Source organism: Perognathus longimembris, chromosome 15 (genome assembly GCF_023159225.1).
Source record: "Perognathus longimembris pacificus isolate PPM17 chromosome 15, ASM2315922v1, whole genome shotgun sequence".
Taxonomy (NCBI): Eukaryota; Metazoa; Chordata; class Mammalia; order Rodentia; family Heteromyidae; genus Perognathus; species Perognathus longimembris.
In genome coordinates, this window is record NC_063175.1 from 59,121,892 (window position 1) to 59,141,585 (window position 19,694).

At 43.9% G+C, this 19,694-nt stretch overlaps 1 protein-coding gene across 8 annotated transcripts in view; it reads left to right on the plus strand.

The window, feature by feature from the left end:
- Positions 1 to 19,694, plus strand: part of Atp9b (ATPase phospholipid transporting 9B (putative)) — a 182,445-nt gene that overhangs the window by 135,935 nt on the left and 26,816 nt on the right. For all 8 annotated transcript variants that reach the window (XR_007213409.1, XM_048363532.1, XM_048363525.1 and 5 more), the window contains 6 exons: positions 7,538 to 7,699; positions 8,580 to 8,672; positions 11,969 to 12,052; positions 12,622 to 12,792; positions 14,486 to 14,584; positions 16,866 to 16,955. Coding sequence is in view for 7 of the 8 variants with exons in the window: in XM_048363532.1 (XP_048219489.1) it covers positions 7,538 to 7,699; positions 8,580 to 8,672; positions 11,969 to 12,052; positions 12,622 to 12,792; positions 14,486 to 14,584; positions 16,866 to 16,955 (699 nt within the window). In the remaining variant the exon portion in view is untranslated. The remainder of the gene's footprint in view (positions 1 to 7,537; positions 7,700 to 8,579; positions 8,673 to 11,968; positions 12,053 to 12,621; positions 12,793 to 14,485; positions 14,585 to 16,865; positions 16,956 to 19,694) is intronic.

Genomic DNA, 19,694 nt, shown 5'->3' on the forward strand with positions numbered 1-19,694 from the left:
ACTTAACTAAAATGCGCAGCTTCAGACTTGAAAAGTCAAGTAACATTACGCTTTCCACCTTGCCTTCGTCATTTATCTTCTCTTTTTCTCATGTATAGACAGCATAGAAAGGTTTTTTAAATCTTTTTCTAGAGTGTTTGAGCAGTACCTCAACTTGTTGCCAGAAGTTGGCCTTGAATTGGTTAGTGTTAAGCTGACTGTGGATCTGATACACATAGGTGATGCACCACGGGGTAAATCTACAATGCAACCCTAAAGTCAGTGCCATCAGTATTCCGTATGTACAGGCCCTATGCACAGCAGCCACCAGAGATTTAATTTTGTGTACACGATTCTACTCTCTCAGATGATGTAAAATTTGCATTTGAGTAAGTGGTTTAGAGGCAAACTAGCAACTTCTAGGGAGCCTTAGACCCAGGGTGTATCCAGCATTCAGAAGTCCCCACACCAAGATGTGCTTAGAGCACTTCCCATTGACACTTTTCCTCATGTCTTGAGAATTCTATTCAACCTCCTATCTTAAAAAGCACTGGAAACAGGAACTTGTCTTACTCTGCTTCTTCTGGCTGCCCCAGCTGTGAATACACACCCCGGGCTGCTCTTGGTGTTCCTTGTCCTGCTTTCTGCCCCGCATAATGGGCCTGAGGCCAGAAGGGGGCATTCGAGTGCAGCTTAGCCTTCCTGGACCTGCATGGGGTTCTGATGCACAAGCTCCCCATTTACTGCACACATGACTGGAAGACCCATCATCTATCTGTTTGGTAATGATGTTGGCTTCTTTGTAGTGCTGGTGTGTTTTAGAAAGTAGGTTTATTTCATTGTTTTTATTTTACTCTTTAAGGGATAGGTTTAATGCAGGGTTTTAACACACCAGGTATACATTGTACTAATGAGTTATATCACTAGCCCTGAAAGTGTGTGTGGGTATGTTTTTTTTTTTCTTTTGCCTGAACTTCTTAGAAGAAAACAGAGCCAGACTATTGATGCCACTAAAGTTTTGCTTTCATCACTATATTTCCTATAGATATGTTATTTCTAAGAGCCTTCTAAAAGAATAGTACAACTATTTTAAAATAATCAGAGATAAATCTCTTGAGAGGTTTCCTTCACCACTCGGCCCCCCAGTATTTCCACCCACACCATGAGGTAGGGCTTCAAAGCTCAGTCCAGAGCTGGAGAGCTGTTGGCAACAGGCGTCAGCTGTCCTTGGCAGGGGCACCTAAACTTGTCTGACTGAATGAACACATGAGTAGGAATTCACAGCAGGTGCATGAAGGTGCTGCCTACTCCCAGACATTTTTAAGAATTCTGCCCAACACTAAGCAAGTTACCTCTGGACAGTAATTTAATCATCGGTCTTTTGAAAAGCTTGACTGTTTGTGTGTGTGTGTGTGTGTGTGTGTGTGTGTGTGTGTGTGTGTGTGTAATTGTCTTTGTAGAGGGAATCCTCAGGGCAATTGCTGATTAAAACAGTTGTATGATAACTGGGCACTTGTTCAAAGCAAGCCCAGGCAGGAAAGTCCATGAAACTCTCAGAAAACTGGAAATGGCGCTGTACCTCAAAAGTGGTAGAGTGCCAGCCTTGAGCAAAAAGAGCTCAGGGACAGCACCCAGGCCCTGAGTTTAAGCCCCACAACTGGCCAAAAATAAAATTGTATTGTATGGAACACTGGATTGGGTGTAAGAAGCTAAACTGATTTTTGTTATAAGCTGCTAACTCTAAAGGGCTGTGAAACCAAGCATAAGCTAAATAATAAACAGATGTGAGTCACCAAATATAGAAAGCCTCCGTCCTGACTGCAGTGGGGCACCAGGAGATGATAGGGTATTCGCGGAAAGATGCAATTTACAGGTCACAATGTAATAGTAACCTTTCACTGTGTAAATTGAAAATTAACCTTGGCGTATTAGATCATTTGTGGCTTATAAAGTAGTTGTATTGAGAAAAACATGGCAAGTTTCACTTTGATCTTGGGTTGGACATGGCAGGAATGTGTTCTGCTTCCCTCCAGACAAGAGATCAGCTCTTCTGACATCCACATGTCTTCTTCAGTACTGTAATTTGGAGCATGTAGCTGACTCTAAATTACAGTACTGGATCACTGGTAGATGATTTTAGGCTCTTAGTGTATTAGTCTCTTATAACACCCTGGAGACGTGGAGTAAGAGTTCTAATTCCAGCTCCTCCGTGACACACCGTTAAGCATGTAGCACACAGTCCTAATGAGTACCAGAACACCCGTGCTGAGATGGTAACAACCTTAAAACTTGGAGTACATACAGCTGTCTGCCTATTTTCAAAGGCACACCCTTCTGTGCAGTCAGTTGAGCCCCACATGTAGTGTTCTGACCCTCACATGCCTTCTCTCCATGATTTTTCTCACAAAGCAACAGCACAAGTAAACATTTTTACACTTCAGTTTCTCTCAGCTTTTGATAAGCATAAGGCATTCCATCTGTTACTGTGTGTTTTCTTCTAGGAAGAAGGCAAGAGATCTTTCAAAGACCATCAAAATGAACACAAATCCAAAGGTTCATTTCATTTATTTTTCACAAAATGGAAAAGCAACAATTACATATTCAAAATGGAAATCCTCAAGTTTATGAGTCAAATTCTGAGTGTCTTCCAGAGTCGTGTACTCTTAAACCAGCAGAGTCAAAAATATCGACATCAGATGTGGTCTGGCCTAGTTGGAATACAGTATAGAAGGTCAAGACCTTGGATTTATTTTTGCTTGATATTCTGTTTTATCTCTTTAAATTTGATATTCCAGCTTACTGAATATAGTTCCCAAATTGATGAGACATTTTAAATACCAAGAGGTATTATCTATATAAGGACATATGTAATTTCCAGTCACAGATTGTAAGGAGAACATGTCGTTGTCAGTTTTCCAAATTATAATTCTTTTTTTTTTTTTTTTTGCCAGTCCTGGGCCATGGACTCAGGGCCTGAGCACTGTCCCTGGCTTTTTTGCTCAAGCACTCTGCCACTTGAGCCACAGTGCCACCTCTGGCCGTTTTCTATATGTGGTTCTGGGGAATCAAACCCAGGGCTTCATGTATAAGAGGCAAACACTCTTGCCACTAGGCCATATTCTCAGCCCCCAAACTATAATTCTTAAGCCAGTACTACGATGTGAGACTGTACTGCCCCACTGCCCCTAGCCTGGAGTATGTGCAAGCACTGGACAGGTGTGTATGGATGCCCTGGCCTTACCTAAAGGGCCAGTTAAGGAGATCATTGGAGTTTCTTTTTTTCTTTTTTCTTAATTTGTTTTGTTTTTGTTGCCAGTCCTGGGGTGTGGACTCAGGGCCTGAGCACTGTCCCTGGCTTCTTTTTGCTCAAGGCTAGCACTCTACCTCTTGAGCCACAGCTTCACTTCTGGCTTTTTTCTATATATGTGGTGCTGAGGAATCGAACCCAGGGCTTCAAGTATACGAGACAAGCACTTTACCACTAGGCCATATTCCCAGCCCTGAGGTTTCTAAAGATGAAAACTAATTGTTTAATTTCACAATGTTTTTCACCGCAAGATAATAATTCCATACAACTAATTCTCTTGACTTGGCATTCTAATATCTGATAACTACAGTTTTATTAATTTAAGTTAAATTTGTATTTTTGTTTGGGCTGAAGAGAAATTGAAGCACTGTATGTGGCCACTACTACTTGAGAAAGCAGATGTTTGAATTATGTCCATCAACTAGGTCTGTAGTAGACCAGAGACTGATGAAGGTGTCAGCAGAGATACCAGCGTTCTGCCTCCCTGTGGAGCCATAGCCTGTGAGAGAACCGAGATGCTGATGTTTGCAGGCTTAGGGTGTGTGGCAGGCTAAGGCCCCTCTCAGGTAGGGCAGGGCTGGTTGTTTGTTGCTCTGGCACTTCACGCCACTTTCTGACACTTCCTGGCACAGATGAAGAAGGACTTAGATTGAGAAAGGTTGTTTGAGTCCTCATCCCTTATTCCTTCTTTTCAAGAAATACATTTCTGATTGTGTAACAAATAAAAATACCACCTTCCGTTGTGGTATTCTAGAACTGTTTAGGCCACTGTTATCACAGACTAACTGCACTTTAAGTATCCAAAAATGATACAAGGTTTCTCCCTGATGCAGTGAAGTACATATAATTTGTAACCGTACTAACTTTAAACTGCCATTCTAAAACAATCCCCACAGTTAATCTAAGATGAGTCTTCTCTACAAGACCCCAAAAACTGTTGAGGAAGTGAAAGCCCCGAAGAGCGCCTGTGTGGCGTGAGAGCTGTACACCGCAGATCGTGCCAGCAATAGCCTGGAGCTGGAGGAAATGCCTCTTTGCCCACCCGTGGGCTTGGTGATGGCCTCTGGACCCCAGGCCCCCGCCCTATAGCCTGAGAGCCCTGACAAGCACCTGGGAGCTTTACCCCATGGTCCCACTCAACATGCACACTGGTTCGGAACGCTCAGCATTCAGAGTGAGAAAACAGCTCTTTAGCCCAGCTACTGCAGATCTGGAAGCCTTCTGCCCCTGAATTTATGGCTAGGTACTTAGAAACCTGGTTTTAAAAGTGAACCCTTTCTGAGAGAACATGCAAAGATGATGTCTATACCACGGTACACTTAGTGGTAATTAGAAAGTGCTGGACATCCTACCAGAGATCCTACAGTGCTTTCTGTTTTGCTCACAGAAGCCTAAAAGGTGGCCACAGTCATGGTCTTTGTACAGGTGAGGAAACAGAGTTGAGGAGTACAGCCATGTGCTCAGTCTGTAAAACTCTTCCTACTCAAGTGATCAGGCTCAGAGCCAGAGCTGCTGGAAATTTGTACAGTTTCCCTAAGGGCATAAAGTTACCCTCACGTGAATTTCAGAGTGCAATAAGATTGAACTCACAATAGCTAGATAGAATTTAAATAGAATTTAAAATGCCCTTGAAATGGTTTGTATTACCAAAGCCCGGGATAAAATTATGCAAGTACAGGTGGTAGTGAAACTTGAAGCAAAGATGAGCTCACCTTGCTCACCTGGGAAAGGCTCAGCTCTGACATCCAGCCAGTACCTGGGAGCATCGTATTGCTGGCACATGACAGACCCAGCCGCACAAGACCACTGATAGAGGTTTGGATCTTGCTAGGCTGGGGTAACTTATAAAGCCTCTGGTTCCTTGTGAGGGCGCAGACTCCTTGAATGATGCTCCTTTACCTGATGATAGAGTTATTATATCATGTTGTAATTAATGTCCTGGAAGGAAATTTCTTTTAAAAAAACAACCTTTTTTCCCAGAAGATACTTATTGTCATAAAATGTTATTCATATGTTATTAACTTAAAAATTATTCTTTCAAAGAAGTAGGAATGGCAAACAAACACATGAGGAACTGCTCCACATTCCTGGCCATAAAGAAAATACAAATCAGAACAACTTTGAGCTGGGTGCTGGTGGCTCACACTTATAATACTAGCTATTCAGGAGGCTGAGATCTCAGGATTTCAGTTCCACTCCAGCCCAGGCAGAAAAGACCATTAGACTCTCCAATAAACTTCAGTAAACTACTCAGAGCCAGAAGTGGCATTGTGACTCAAGTGGTAGAGTGCTAGTCAGGGACAGTACTCAGGCCCTGAGTTTAAGCCCCAGAATCAGCAAAAACAGCAACAACAAACAGTGAGATTCCACTTCACCCCAGTTAGATTGGCCAACAAAAAGAATTCAAACAACAGCAAATGCTGGCAGGGATGTAGGGAGTAAAAAAAACACAAAAACCCTGTTGCACTGTTGATAGAATTGTAAACTAGTACAACCATTCTGGAAGGCAGTTTGGAAGTTCCTCAAAAACTTAACATAGAGCTACCCCGATGACCCAGCCATACCACTCTTGGTCATCTCCCCAGCACATTACAAGTCAGGATACAATAAAGACTCTTAGGGGGGCTGAGAATATGGCCTAGTGGCAAGAGTGTTTGCCTTGTATACATGAAGCCCTGGGTTCGAGTCCTCAGCACCACATATATAGAAAACGGCCAGAAGTGGCGCTGTGGCTCAAGTGGCAGAGTGCTAGCCTTGAGCAAAGAGGCCAGGGACAGTGCTCAGGCCCTGAGTCCAAGGCCCAGGACTGGCAAAAAAAAAAAAAAAGACACTTATACATTTGTGTTCATTGCTGTACTATTCACAATAGCCAAGTTATGGAAACAGCCCAGATGCCCTACAGTAGATAAGTGGATCCAAAAAACATGGTACCTATACACAATGGAGTTTTATACAGCCATTAGAAAGAATAATACATTACTTGCAGAGAAATGGATAAACCTAGAACTAATCATATTAAGTGAGGTAAGCCAAGCTCAGAGAGACAGATGTCATGGGTTTTCTTTCATGTGTGGAAGCTAGCTCTAAAGTACAACGGGAAATGATAACCTATATAAAACTCTAGGCATTCACACACCACCAGACCAAAGAAGGATACTCTGAGGGGAAGAACCCAAAAGCCTATCTCCTCTATCAAAATGAATTCCAGGAAATGAAGACATGTTTTTTTGTTAGTGATGGTTTTTATGGTGTTGTTTTTTATTTGGGCTGTTTTGGAGGAGGTTAGGATGGGGGGAATTGGGGCAGTAATGGAGGAAGTGCAGTCATAGTATTCAGTAGACACTGTGGAAAGTGAAGTATGTCACTTGTGGGCAAGGAGGGGAAGGGAAATGGGGAAAGAAAAGGAAAAGGTGATATTGTCCAAGAAAGACTTGTATTCACTAGCTGATTGATGAAATGGTAACCCCTCTGTACAACATCTTAATAGCAATACAATTATATTTAAAAATAAATTATTCTTCCACTTAGGATTAAGTTTTTATAACTAATGTAAACAAGAGTAGTTCCTATTTCTTTGAGTATCAGCACATGCCAGGGAATTGACATATTATCTCAGCCTTTAAACAGTTTTCAAGTGTGTTTTCCACTTTACAGAAGAGGAAAAGCAAACCTTGGGAAAGTCAGTAAATAGACACCAAGTTGCTGACTGTTGGACTCACAGCTCAAGGCTCAGAGCCCAAGACAGCTGTCTGTTTTGCTATTTTGTCTCCTTTATTTTTGCAGCTATTTTGTGTAGGTACATTAATGTGGTGTCAATTAGTCAAGCACTGATTTACCTCTTATGTTAGGAAAAAGGTCAGGGTAACAATTCAGACTGTTGACTCCTTGACCGAACCTGTAGAATCCTGGTGTAGAAACTGACGGTGTGGCCTTGCTGTAGGGCTAGCGCGTGCTCCTTTCCCAGGGATAGCCTTCTGGTTCTGGGGAAATGGACAACAGAAAGGTCTCCATGATACCTAATGGCCTGTTTTAAACAGTACAGACAGGGGACTTTTGCCATATTTCTAATTGCTCACCTATAAAATGTCATTATGAAGTATGTATATGGCAGGCCCAGTGAAACAGAAAGTTCTCAAGACTATGTGCTTGTGTGTCCACCACACCTTGCTGAGCTCTCTGTGCACCAGTGTGCCGTGTGGCTCCGTGCAGTCCCTCGGGACAGCCAGGCCTCCCGCGCTGTGGTCTCCTCAGGTCGCGCTGGTCCGCTGGACAGAGAGCGTCGGGCTCACTCTCATCAGCAGGGACCTCACCTCTGTGCAGCTGAAGACACCTGGTGGCCAAGTCCTGACCTACTGCATCCTGCAGGTGTTCCCCTTCACCTCCGAGAGCAAGCGGATGGGCATCATCGTCAGGGTAGGCACTCCCTGACAGCTTCCATCAGGTCCTTCTCAGCCTGCTCACCTAGAATGCAAATTCACTGCGCACTAAAAGCTCTTTGCTTATCGTAGTGATATGTACATATATGTATATATTTATTTAAATAAAAGCTAAAGCTAACAATTGAACACAAGACACTAGTGTAGCTGTAATGACACAACGTATCTGGTGATTTAAAATAACTCTCCTAAGAATACTAAGGCAAAATAAGTAAAAGGTTTTTTTTTTTCAATCAAAGTTTTTTTATTTATCTTCAATAAAAATATCCTGTCTCACAGGACACTGGTGGCTCTTGCCACCAAATTCTATTTTGGAAGTTTGCTGAATAGAGAGGCCTTAGACCAAACTTAGGAAATTTAAGAACATTTATACTTATACCAAAGGTCATTTGTTCATTAATTCTATTTCAAAACTTTGCCAGGTGCTGGTGACTCATGCCTATAATTCTGGCTACCAGAGGTTGATATAAGATTTGCAATTTGAAGCCAGCCCAAGCAGGAAAGCCCATTAGACTCTCATCTCCAATTAAACACCAAAAAGCCAGAAGTAGAGCTGTGACAGAGCACTAGCCTTGAGCATAAAAATCCTAGTGGTAGCACCCTAGGACAGACAGGCAGACACAGACACACACACACACACACACACACAATTAAAGCATAGGACTGTACTGATCTTGGTTCTTACTGTGCCATTCACAAAGAAAAATATGCAAGTTATATGCAAGAAAAATATGCATCTTAGTCGAATCCATTCCCCAAGAATTCCTTTTTCCAGTTCCTTTTCTGTTAGGCCAGCGTTTGCTTATAAGTAATGATACAGCCCAACTGGCCCTGTGTTTATTTTCCCTCTGCCACAGGATGAGTCCACAGCAGAAATCACTTTTTATATGAAAGGTGCTGATGTTGCTATGTCCACCATTGTCCAGTACAATGACTGGCTGGAGGAGGAGGTAAGTGAATTTTCTCAGCATTGTGACAGAAAGGTAGCATCTTTCCCCCATTTGTATACACTGGTATCACTGGAGTAAGTTATTGAAATTTGATATCAGAAACTGATAGGTACCAGGGACATTGTTTTCCATTAAATTATATTAAGTACTTAATAGTTCTTTTCATAAAGTAGGACATTTTAGTTAATTATAAACAGTTTGCTTCCTGCAGAAATAACTGCCACTTTCATTTTATGGCTGAATATGTATATCTGAATACAAGTAGGCCCTTCTGGTGTATTTCATTAATACTGAAGTAGCATTATCTATCATTCACTAGAGAATTCTAAAGTAAAACTGTATGCATAACCAAAGTTATAGTTCAGTTTCATATTGTTTTTGTAAATCCAATTGAAATCCAGAAATGTACAAACAATCCCTATATTAATTTCTCTCTAAACTAATGTGATTTCTATTTAGCCTCATGAGATTCTATTATTTATTGTTGAGTTTTTGTGTCAGTAGTTAGACTTCAGAATAAAACTAAGGTCGATTGTAATTACAAACATGGCCTTTTCTCCTGAGCTCATGTTACTGCTGGTGCTCTGAACTCTGGTCCCACCCGTAGACCTCAGAGGTGACCTGTCAGCATGGTGGCCGCACCCCATGTTGAGGATGATGTTGGCATTATGAATCAATACCTCCTTCAGGGCATTTTGAATTAATCAGAGACATGAATAAATTAAACTCCCTGAAGACCTAGTAAAATGCCATAAAAATTACTTTTGGTCATAATGACATGCAATTAATTATAAAATACTTGTTTAATTTATTTATCTTTATGAGGTCAAATCAATAAATGTCTTGCAACAGATAGATAATGTCAGATTGTTTTTCACAAAGATAGCTTCATTAAAAAGCCTATGTACATGTATTTTCTCAGCTTTCTATTACTTTCCTTTCGTAGATAAATCCTTTTGACCCTCACCAGTGTTCCCTCTGTTAGGATGCTATCATAGTCATTATTAAAAACCAAAGCAGAGCAGGTGTAGGAGAATAGGCAGTTGTTAACATATGTCACTTCAAGTTCCCTAGAACCTAGCCCCTTTCTGTAAGCCGGCAGGGGTCAGCCCTGTAGGGCTGACGTGGTAACATTTGCAAGTGAAGGTCAAATTTTCAGCAGTGGAATTGGTGTCACTGGACAATGCCAGTTAGATTTTATAACAGGTTTCAGCTACCTCAAGCAGGTTTACCCCAGCCTACAACCAGCCCTGTGCCAGAAACAGCCTTTGTCTTCACATTGTTACTCCTGAAACAGTTGAGTTTTTGCTTCTATGTGGGGAGAATTTCTTTACTGTGATGACTACAGTGCTTTTCCTTGTTATGAATGTGATTAGCTTTTTTTCTTTCACACATCTACTGAATTCACTTCCACTTCCTCACTTACCATACGAATCAAGTCTCATCAGACTTGATTCTTCCTTCTTTGCTTAGGTAGAACTGAACCACATAGCCAATACATGGGGCCCAATTTCTGGCCTGAGTCTGAGTTCCCTGTACCTAGCCCCAGGTCTTACCCCTGCTCTGGCCATCCATCCATACAGTGGATGGTAATGATCCCCTATTACATGACCAGCCTGGGTCCACAAAGTACAACTTGAGAATACAGAGCAAATTTGTGTCAGACACTGTCACGAGAAAACACACAAACCTGTACCCCAAACAGCCTGTTGGGGCAGTTTCTGGATGAGTTTGAGGCAACAGGCTAAGTGCTTTGCTCTGTAGAAGAACACAAACAACTACATGCCAAAATGGTTCTCATACTCCGCCATATTAGCTCACTGATCTACAACCTGTGCCATCCCTCCACTTCTTGATCTGAGACCTTCCACCCTCCTCCATCCCAAAGAGACCTTCTACCCTCACCTGCACTCCACGGAGACATTCCTCCCTCTCCTACACCCAATGGAGGCATTCCACCCTCTCCTACACCCCACAGAGACCTTCCACCTTCTCCTCTACCCCACAGAGGCATTCCACCCTCTCCTACACCCCACGGAGACCTAGCCAACCTCTCCTACACCCCACGGAGGCATTCTACCCTCTCCTACACCCCACAGAGACCTTCCATCTTCTCCTATACCCCACAGAGACCTTCAACCCTCCTTTACCCCACGTAGACCTTCTACCCTTTCCTACACCCCACAGAGACCTAGCCACCCTCTCCTATTCCCCACGGAGACCTTCTACCCTTTCCTACACCCCACAGAGACCTAGCCACTCTCTCCTACACCCCACGGAGACCTTCTACCCTTTCCTACACTCCACAGAGACCTAGCCACCCCCTCCTATTCCCCACGGAGACCTTCTACTCTTTCCTACACCCCACAGAGACCTAGCCACCCTCTCCTATTCCCCACGGAGACCTTCTACCCTTTCCTACACCCCACAGAGACCTAGCCACCCTCCCCTACACCCCATAGAGGCCTAGCCACCCTCTCCTACACCCCCACGGAGACCTTCTACCCTCTCCTACACCCCACAGAAGCATTCCACCCTCCCATAGCCCTGTAGCTTACAGAAGACCTTCCACACACATCCTTACCTCCACCTCACTGGAGATCCTGCCTCCTCTTGGAGGCATTTGCCAGCCCTGGGCCTTTTCTACCCAGTTACTTGCCGTTTCCTTATTTCACTCACATAGCCTGTTGTCACTCTTCAAATCCCTTGGGCTTTGTAAGCTTCTTGTGTGCTAGGCAGACACTGTCAGATGTCCCAGGTCCAGTGAGTCTCTTTCCACTCAGCCCTATTGGGCCTGTATGGTTGGCAGGATGGTCAGGTTTCTGGAATAGCACTGTGCTAAAGGTACATCTAACTGCTGTGTACATTGCTTGGGGATCCTTCTTTTTTTCATTTATTTTATTGTTATTTTAAAGTTACAGTTACATAAGTAGGTAATGAGTGCATTTCTTTTTGGACAGTGTCACCCATTCCCTCACTGGAGGTTTTTTCCCTCCGAGCCCCCTCCCCGCCCGTGTTGTATCGTTCATTTTCCACATAGTATCTAGTGAGTACCATGGCTGCTTTTTCCCACCTTGCCCTCCCCCCCCATTTCTCTGCTGGTCTCCTCTTTGAGGAGAGGTGACACGCAGCAATGTTGTGCAGTCTGCCGCCTCCCCGGGCCCAAGAGCCCACACCACAGGGAGACGAGGACAGGACAGCAGTGCTGCCAGCTTGTGGACTCGACAGCACTAGCAGCTCCCACATGTCTCCTCGGTGTGTGGGAATAGAAGATGACGCGCCCTCTCCTCTTTCAGTGTGGGAACATGGCCCGGGAGGGGCTTCGGACCCTTGTGGTGGCAAAAAGGACGCTCACAGAAGAGCAGTATCAGGACTTTGAGGTAAGTAAGCAGCTTCTGCCAGCCGTTCTGAGACTCCCAATCCCTATAGGGAAATGGGTCCTTTTTGTCCACCGTGCAATTGCAGGGCCACTGCTGAAGCTGCCATGCCCACTTAGGACTCTATGGCCCCACCCCGCACCAGTCTGAGAGACACTGTCATGTAGAATTTCAGAAGTGGTTCACACTGGTCCGGTATTGGGAATATTTTCATAGACTTGACTAGTTTAGCACTCCTAACCCTACAATCTAAAATCTAAAATGCCCCAAATTACAACTTTTAGAAGTTGATGCACTTAACCTTGAGCATTATGGAATTTCAGATGTAGTGATATTCAACCTGCATTGTAAATTGCCACCCAATAAATGATGGTAAGTACCCCCACATAGCACGTCCACAGAGCATCCCTCTGCCCCAGAACCAGAAGTGATTATAAGCACCTCACCGAGCATGTTTACAGCATATCCCTCTGTCTCCTACAATAGTGACTGTAAGCACTTCACAGAGCACATGCATAGCACATTCTCTGTCCCAGAGCTGACCTAGTCCTCACTGTCTCCTTTGTCCCCAGAGCCGATATAGTCAAGCCAAACTAAGCATCCACGATCGGACGCTGAAGGTAGCTGCAGTAGTAGAAAGCCTGGAGAGGGAGATGGAGCTGCTTTGCCTCACTGGGGTTGAAGATCAGCTGCAGGCTGATGTTAGACCCACATTGGAGATGCTGCGGAATGCTGGAATCAAGGTATAGCATGATGCCAGACCCTCAAAACTGCAAACCACTTGTTTCCATGACACTCCTGTAAGATGTTAAGGTGAACAGAGTTTTGTAAGTGAGGCTGCGTCCTACCCCTTGCCTTCTTCACCGTCTTTGTTAATGCACCTCCACAGGTATCCTGTGGCCCTCCTTCAGATTTCTTTCTGCCCTCCTCTCCCACCCCCTTGGCCCTGTCCACTCAAGATGGAATTGTCTTTCTGAAGCAGGGCTCTGCTCCAGCCCTCTCAGGAACACCTGCAGCCCTCAGGAGAGACCTGAGGCTTAGAGGCCCCTGGCTGGTGTGCACAGTCTGTGGTTCAGCCACGTGTTCTTTTCCTCTGTTTGCCTCAAGGTGGAATGTGAACATTTTCCTGTAGCAGTCCAAGCTGTCCTGTGAACTCTCCTAGCCTGTGTGCTTTCAGTGAGGTTCGGGCAGGAGGACCCAGCCTCATGTGGGCTTTGAGCTTCAGTCATGCCTGAATCCTGCATGTGGGGATTCACCTTGTACTCTGGAGCTTCTGGTCCTGGACAGAGGGCAAGTATTAGGTGGTGAGGTAGTCAGAGTCCTGGTATGAAGCTGTAGGTATTTACAGTGATTGAGTATTAAACAGTGTCAGACTTCTATCTAAAGGACTAGACCTCTACTTTGTATCTCACAGAGCTGACTGCAGACACTGCACTCAAGTAGAAGGTGAGCCAGATCTCACATGCATTAGGTTGCTCAGCAGTGACTGCTAGCTGGCTTTGCTCTAGTTATGTCTTGTCATCTGGGGTGTGGTAATGCTAATTCAAATGTGCTAATGACACAAAGTGGGAGTCCTCAGACATAGAGCCCGGCACAGCTGACTTTACCTGTGGGAATGTTTAGTGTGACTTAGTGTGACTGAGCTCTTCTTCTGTCTTGTGTTCCCAAAAGTTCATCTTTCTTTATGGTAGGTAGGGAGTCTGAGTCAAGTGATAATGACAATATCACTGGAAGAGTGTGTGTGTGTGTGTGTTTGTGTGTGTGTGTGTGTGTGTGTGTGTGGTAGGTAGGGAGTCTGAGTCAAGTGATAATGACAATATCACTGGAAGTGTGTGTGTGTGTGTGTGTGTGTGTGTGTCAATATCACTGTTAGACTCTACCCAACAGCTGCCCAGGCCTAGTTGTGAGTCGTGAGCCCAAGCTCTAAGTCACTGTGTCCACATGCCAGTCTGCTCTTGCCTGTTTTCCCCAAATAAATCAGGACTGTCACCTTTTATTATGGTATGAAATGCACAACAAAACTTGCTGTCGGGGCCAGGTCATGACACACTGTTCTGTGGCCATCAGTGCCATCCATCTCCAGACCTTTGCAAATCGAAACTGGTCCCATTGAACATCTACTTCCGTGTTCTTCCTGACCCCGGTGCCCACCTCCTACTCTCTGTCCTCACAGTCTTGGCCTCCCTGAGTGCTCAGTTAAGTGGAATTTTGTGGTCTTTCTGTGTCTGGGTGGGCCCATCCTTGCCACTCTGTGTGTCAAGATTTCTTTCCTTTTTAAGAATGATTTGATAGTTTGCCATTTGTGAATGGAGAGCACTTTGTTTATCATTTGTCTGTGGTGAGCATGGAAATATGAGGGTCTATTCAAATGTAGTTCCTTTTACACTGAGTAGTGCAATTGTTTTGTTGAAGTTCATGGTTTAAATCCTCTCATAGATATGGATGCTAACAGGAGATAAACTGGAGACGGCTACTTGCATTGCCAAAAGTTCACATCTGGTATCAAGAACACAGGATATTCATGTTTTCAGACCAGTAAGTATGTTTCTAAATCACTTGAATTTTGTAAATGCTTTGTCTTACAATTAAAATGTATGATTTTTATATATACAACTAATGGTGTAGTTAATGTGATGTATATGCAACTATTTGTTAATTAGTAAATAACTTTTTAGAAATACTGAAATTTTCTTACTCAGATTATAGGAATCTGTTAAAAGTAATTGTTTCAGTTACATTAAATGTGATTTTTAAAAGCCTCTTTGATAGAGTGAACAAGCTTCAAATTCAGCATTTTGTTTTTATTAGTATTACTATTATTGCTACTTGTTAAATAGACATGCTGTAATCATTTTCTATTCAACTTATAAAAATGTGTGTACACTTGTTTTAATGGCAGCATTGGGGTCTGAACTCAGAACCTCATGCTTGCTAGACAGGCTCTCTACCACTTGAGCTACAGCCATAGTTATTGCTTTTTAGATTGGGTCTCATACTTTTGGCCTGAGGCCAGTCTTAGACTTAGATCCTCCTCTATAGGCCTCCTATAAGTTGAGTTATAGACTTGAACCACCATACCTGGCTTGTTGGTTAAAATGGGAGTCTTGCTAACTTTTTTTCCTGAACTAGCCTAAAGTAGTGATCCTTCCAATCTCTGTCTCCTAAATAGCTGGGATTAAGGGTGTACCTACTGTTTAATATATTGTCTTAGCTGCATCTGTAAGATGAATGCAAACACAGTGCTAGAGCGTGGTTCTTACCTGCTGGCGTTCCAGATTAAACCATCTTCTTTAGCGCAAAGATGGTGAGTGAAGTGATTCTAAATTCATGTGCATACTGTATATATTAGACCTGACTAGAGTCCCTTGAGTCTTGATTGATGAGTGCACAGACACTGCATGTCTGTGCTGCAGGAAGGAAGCACTTGCACCTACAGAAATGCTTATTACAACACCATTTCCATGCAAATGTATTTATTTTAAATCATCAGAATCACAAATTAGGCCCTGAAGACTACTATTTGCAATTAAATTATTAATGCTTCTGATAAAACTTCCGATCAGTTTTTGATGACTTTCAGAGTTATAGCATCACAAATTAAATTTATTGCCATAAAACCTACCTTTTGAAAGATGAGTCTGAAATTAATTTGGACCACATGAAATCTGTAACTTATTTCAACTCTCATAGCACGTCTTTTATACCCAATAAAATCTCCACTGGAAGAATGTCAAAAAACAGTCCTTGGGCTTTTGACATGTTTTCATTTTAACAAAAAATAACATTTCAGTCTCCTGACCTTTTAGTATTACAAGTCAGTCATCCTCTCTTGAACTGCTTTATCCTTCAGATACCAAACAAAACCAGGGGGAAAAGTAGAACCCATGTGCATGTGGTGTGGCAGAAGTGAATCTATGTAACTACTTTAACTGTCTTAACCCATGTGGAAAGAGGAACTCAGTTTCCTTGGGCCCTGACATTCTGATTTATGAAAGAGAATGCTCTGGGTGCTGTGGTCACAATGCTAGACGCCCGTGATCCACCTACCCTGCCTATCACTTTAGTAAATCTTTTTCTCAGAGAAAGCATGAGAAATCTCTTAGTCATTATCTCTCAGTTATTTGCCTGGCAGTACCAGGGTTTGAACTTAGGGCCTCACTACACTGATACTTTATTACTTAGCCATTACGCGCTCCCCTCCCCCCCAGCTTTTTGTTTGTGTTTGTAGGATAGGATCTCACTTTTTGCCAGGGCAAAAAAGTACTTAGTACTTAGGTTTAGTACTTGGTTTCCTGTAGTTGCTGGGTTGACAAGTGTGGGCCTCCCTGTCCAACTCTCCTCCACGGAGATGGAATCTTGAAGACTTTTTTGACCCCTACTGGCCTGTAATCATAGTCTTCTCAACTTCATGCTTCTCAGCTTCCCATGTAGCTTGGGATGACAGCCTGCCTGTTGAGGGTTGAGTGTGTGTGGGGGCTCACTTTTCTACCCAAGTTGACCTTGAACCCCAGTCAGCACCAAAGCAGCTGCAACAGCAGTAACCCTCCCCAACTGTGCAACATTGATTGCAAGTGCACAAGTGCCTTTTCTATAAACTTCCTGTGCATGGTGCCCGTATCTCACTTTGCTCCATGAGTTTTTGCTTCTCAGCATGTTGGATATATAGGAACGTTGAAGGAGAAATTGGGAAGGACCTTATTCTAGGACTTCTCTTCACATGGATAACTCTGTGATTCTTCAAGTAGCATCCTATCAGTCTGCACCACTAATGTAGAAGGTATTTTAATTTGTGATGCTTTTTCCTCCTCCTATGAAGGTAACCAGTCGGGGAGAGGCTCATTTAGAGCTGAATGCATTCAGGAGGAAACACGATTGTGCCCTGGTCATATCTGGGGACTCATTGGAGGTAAGTCTGGGCTGCAGCCAGAACTTCATGTATAGTGTCTGTCTGTCGATGTATCAGTCTATTTTTCTCCCTCCTGGAGTAAGGCTAGTCACCCATTGAACATGTGTCTATCTCCTGAAGTAAGGTTGGTCTGTGTGTGTATGTGTCTGTGTGTGTCTGTCTGTCTGTCTGTCTTTCTCCTGAGACTTGTCTCTGACCAAGCATGTGTCTACCTGTCTACATGCCAGAGACCAGGATTTCTTTTTCTTTTTTTAATTGGTTGTACTAGGGTTTGAATTTAGCACTTCCCCTAGTCAGGTATACAACTTAAGCCATGATTCCTCCCCTTTGTTTTTCAGTTGTTTTTCAAATACCATCTTTCCTTTATACCCAGGCCAGCCTAGACCACAGTCCTCCTATTTACGCTTCTCATGTAGCTAGCATGACAAGTGTGCACCACCAGCTTCTATTGGTTGAAATAGGTTCTCTGTCTGCCTTGGCCTTCCATCATAACCCTCCTGAAGTCCATCTCCTGAGCAGCTTAGATCATAGCTGCGAGCATTCATGTTTCTTGAGTGAAACATATTTATCAGGCAGCCTGGCCTGTCTCTGCTGTCTTGGCAGGTTTCTCTTCTCACTAATGGCACGTGTGATTGTGCTGGCAGTTAGGCCTTAGGAAGTGTCCTGGCCGTGTCTGAGTGACCCTCTGCCCCTTCCTGTTTAGGAGTTCATTGACTTCAATGATTCCAGGGCCCATACTGGGTCTGGGCCACTGGTCCTTATTAATAGCATTACCCTCCTACAGTCCTGATGCTGGGACCACAACACTTATTTTCCACACAGTAAGCATATGAGACCTGTGGATCTCTGTAGTCAAGACTGTAGTGTTTTTATTCTCAGGACATCTGGGAGCATAGAAGGTCCTAGAAGGACCACAGGAAATACTCAGGTTGGAGGTCAGAGACTTTAACAGAGCTTCATTCTGGCTATTGAAAGACCCTGGGCACGAATGCCCAGAGTAACTTCATTCTTTGTTTCAACTACTGTTATGACTCCCAACTGGGATGATGGTGCCAGGGCTGCTGAGCGTATTCAAACACAGCTTCTGCACAGGACTCCGGCCCGATCACCTCAGGCCTTATGTTTCACTACACTCCTCAGAGCCACAGGCCAAGAAGTCTGGGCAGAGGCTGTGAGGCTTCTTATGAAGATGAGCCTTATCTGTCCCAGAACATCATTTCCATCCTAATCCTTGTAAGCAAGTCACCATGGCAGCCTCAACTCGGGAGGGAGCCAGAGTGCCTCTCAATGAAGAAGCAGTAAAAATAGCCTTGCATGCAGTCTTAGCCACCTCAGAATCAGTGGCAAAGTCACATTGTAGTCCAGCTTATGGAGCATTTGTGTTTTGAGTAGATAAAAGAAGGTTGATTCCATGTTGTCCAGAATTCCTTCCCACTACTTTATATTCTCCCATCTTTGTGAGTAGGGGAGTACTTCAGCAATTCCTATGAGATTGTGACAGGTAGAGTCCAGATAGCGAGTCAGACAGCAGCTCCCTACATGTGGACAATGCCATCACAGGGCACCTGTCTGGACTACAGTGGAGTACCTTGTCACTTGTAATCAGAGAATATGTGAGGCCCCGTGCAGCCTGTCTCTCCACAGCACCCTGGAGAGGGCCACGAGGTACTGTGTCTTTCCCAGGGAGGGACACCTTCTTTGCTCCACCCTTCCAGTTAGTGTTACTTGTATTTACTGCCTATATTTAGCAGAGTTTTACCAGAACATAGTTTAAGCAACCAGACTCCTACCATAGTTCCCTGCTTCCCTAACTCTTGTCCCTAACACATGCTGAAGACTTTGAGTCTCTTATTTGGGGGTTTGTTACTATGTCTCCAGATAGTGTCATTTGTAGCACTATAATTTGGTTCTTCTAAAGTCTGATAGTGTCTGTTTAGTATCTGCTGTGCTGGAGGAGGCATTCATTCTCTGTTCTCAGCCTTCATTCTCCCAGTAGATCTGAGTCATGATTTCATTGGATTGATGTTCAGTGATAAATAAATGGCACTATTTTGCTATCTGACAGGTTGCTCAAAGTTGAGGTAACTAGCAAAAAAAATTTTTAACATATATTATGGAGAATAAAATCTTTGCAAATTAAGCCAGGCACTGGTGGCTCATGCTTGTAATCCTGGTTACTCAGGAGACTGAGATCTGAGGATCTCAGTTCTAAAGCAGCCCAAGAAGACAAACCCAAGAGACTCTTTATCTCCAACTAAGCAAAAAAAAAAAAAAAAAGTGGAAGTGGAGATTTAGCTCAAGTGGTGGAGCACCAGCTTTGAGCAAAAAAAGCCACGCAAGAGCATGAGGCCCGAGTGCAAAGCCACAGTACTGCCCCCCCCCCCAAGCAACATCAATAGGAAAGTCAAAGCAAATGTGTGTGAGGAGGTCCCAGAGGGGGTATGGAAATATGGCATGGGGGTTCTTTGCCCTCACAGCCAAAAGGAAAAGAAAGGAGAACATGGGCATCAATAGCAGGCCCCACTCGGGTGCCAGCTATGGCTGCAGGGACGTGTGGCACAGCCCCTCTAGTAAAGGGACCTCTACCCATGTAGGGGTCTAATGGTACAGAGCTGACTGCTGGGGGATAGCGTGGTGCAGTACATGGTCTGAGAGTCTGAGAACCTGTCCTTGTTTGCTAGGGGGAAAATCCCAGAGTTTCTGGGGGAAACCCTCAGGCTTCATATGCCTTTAGGCAGA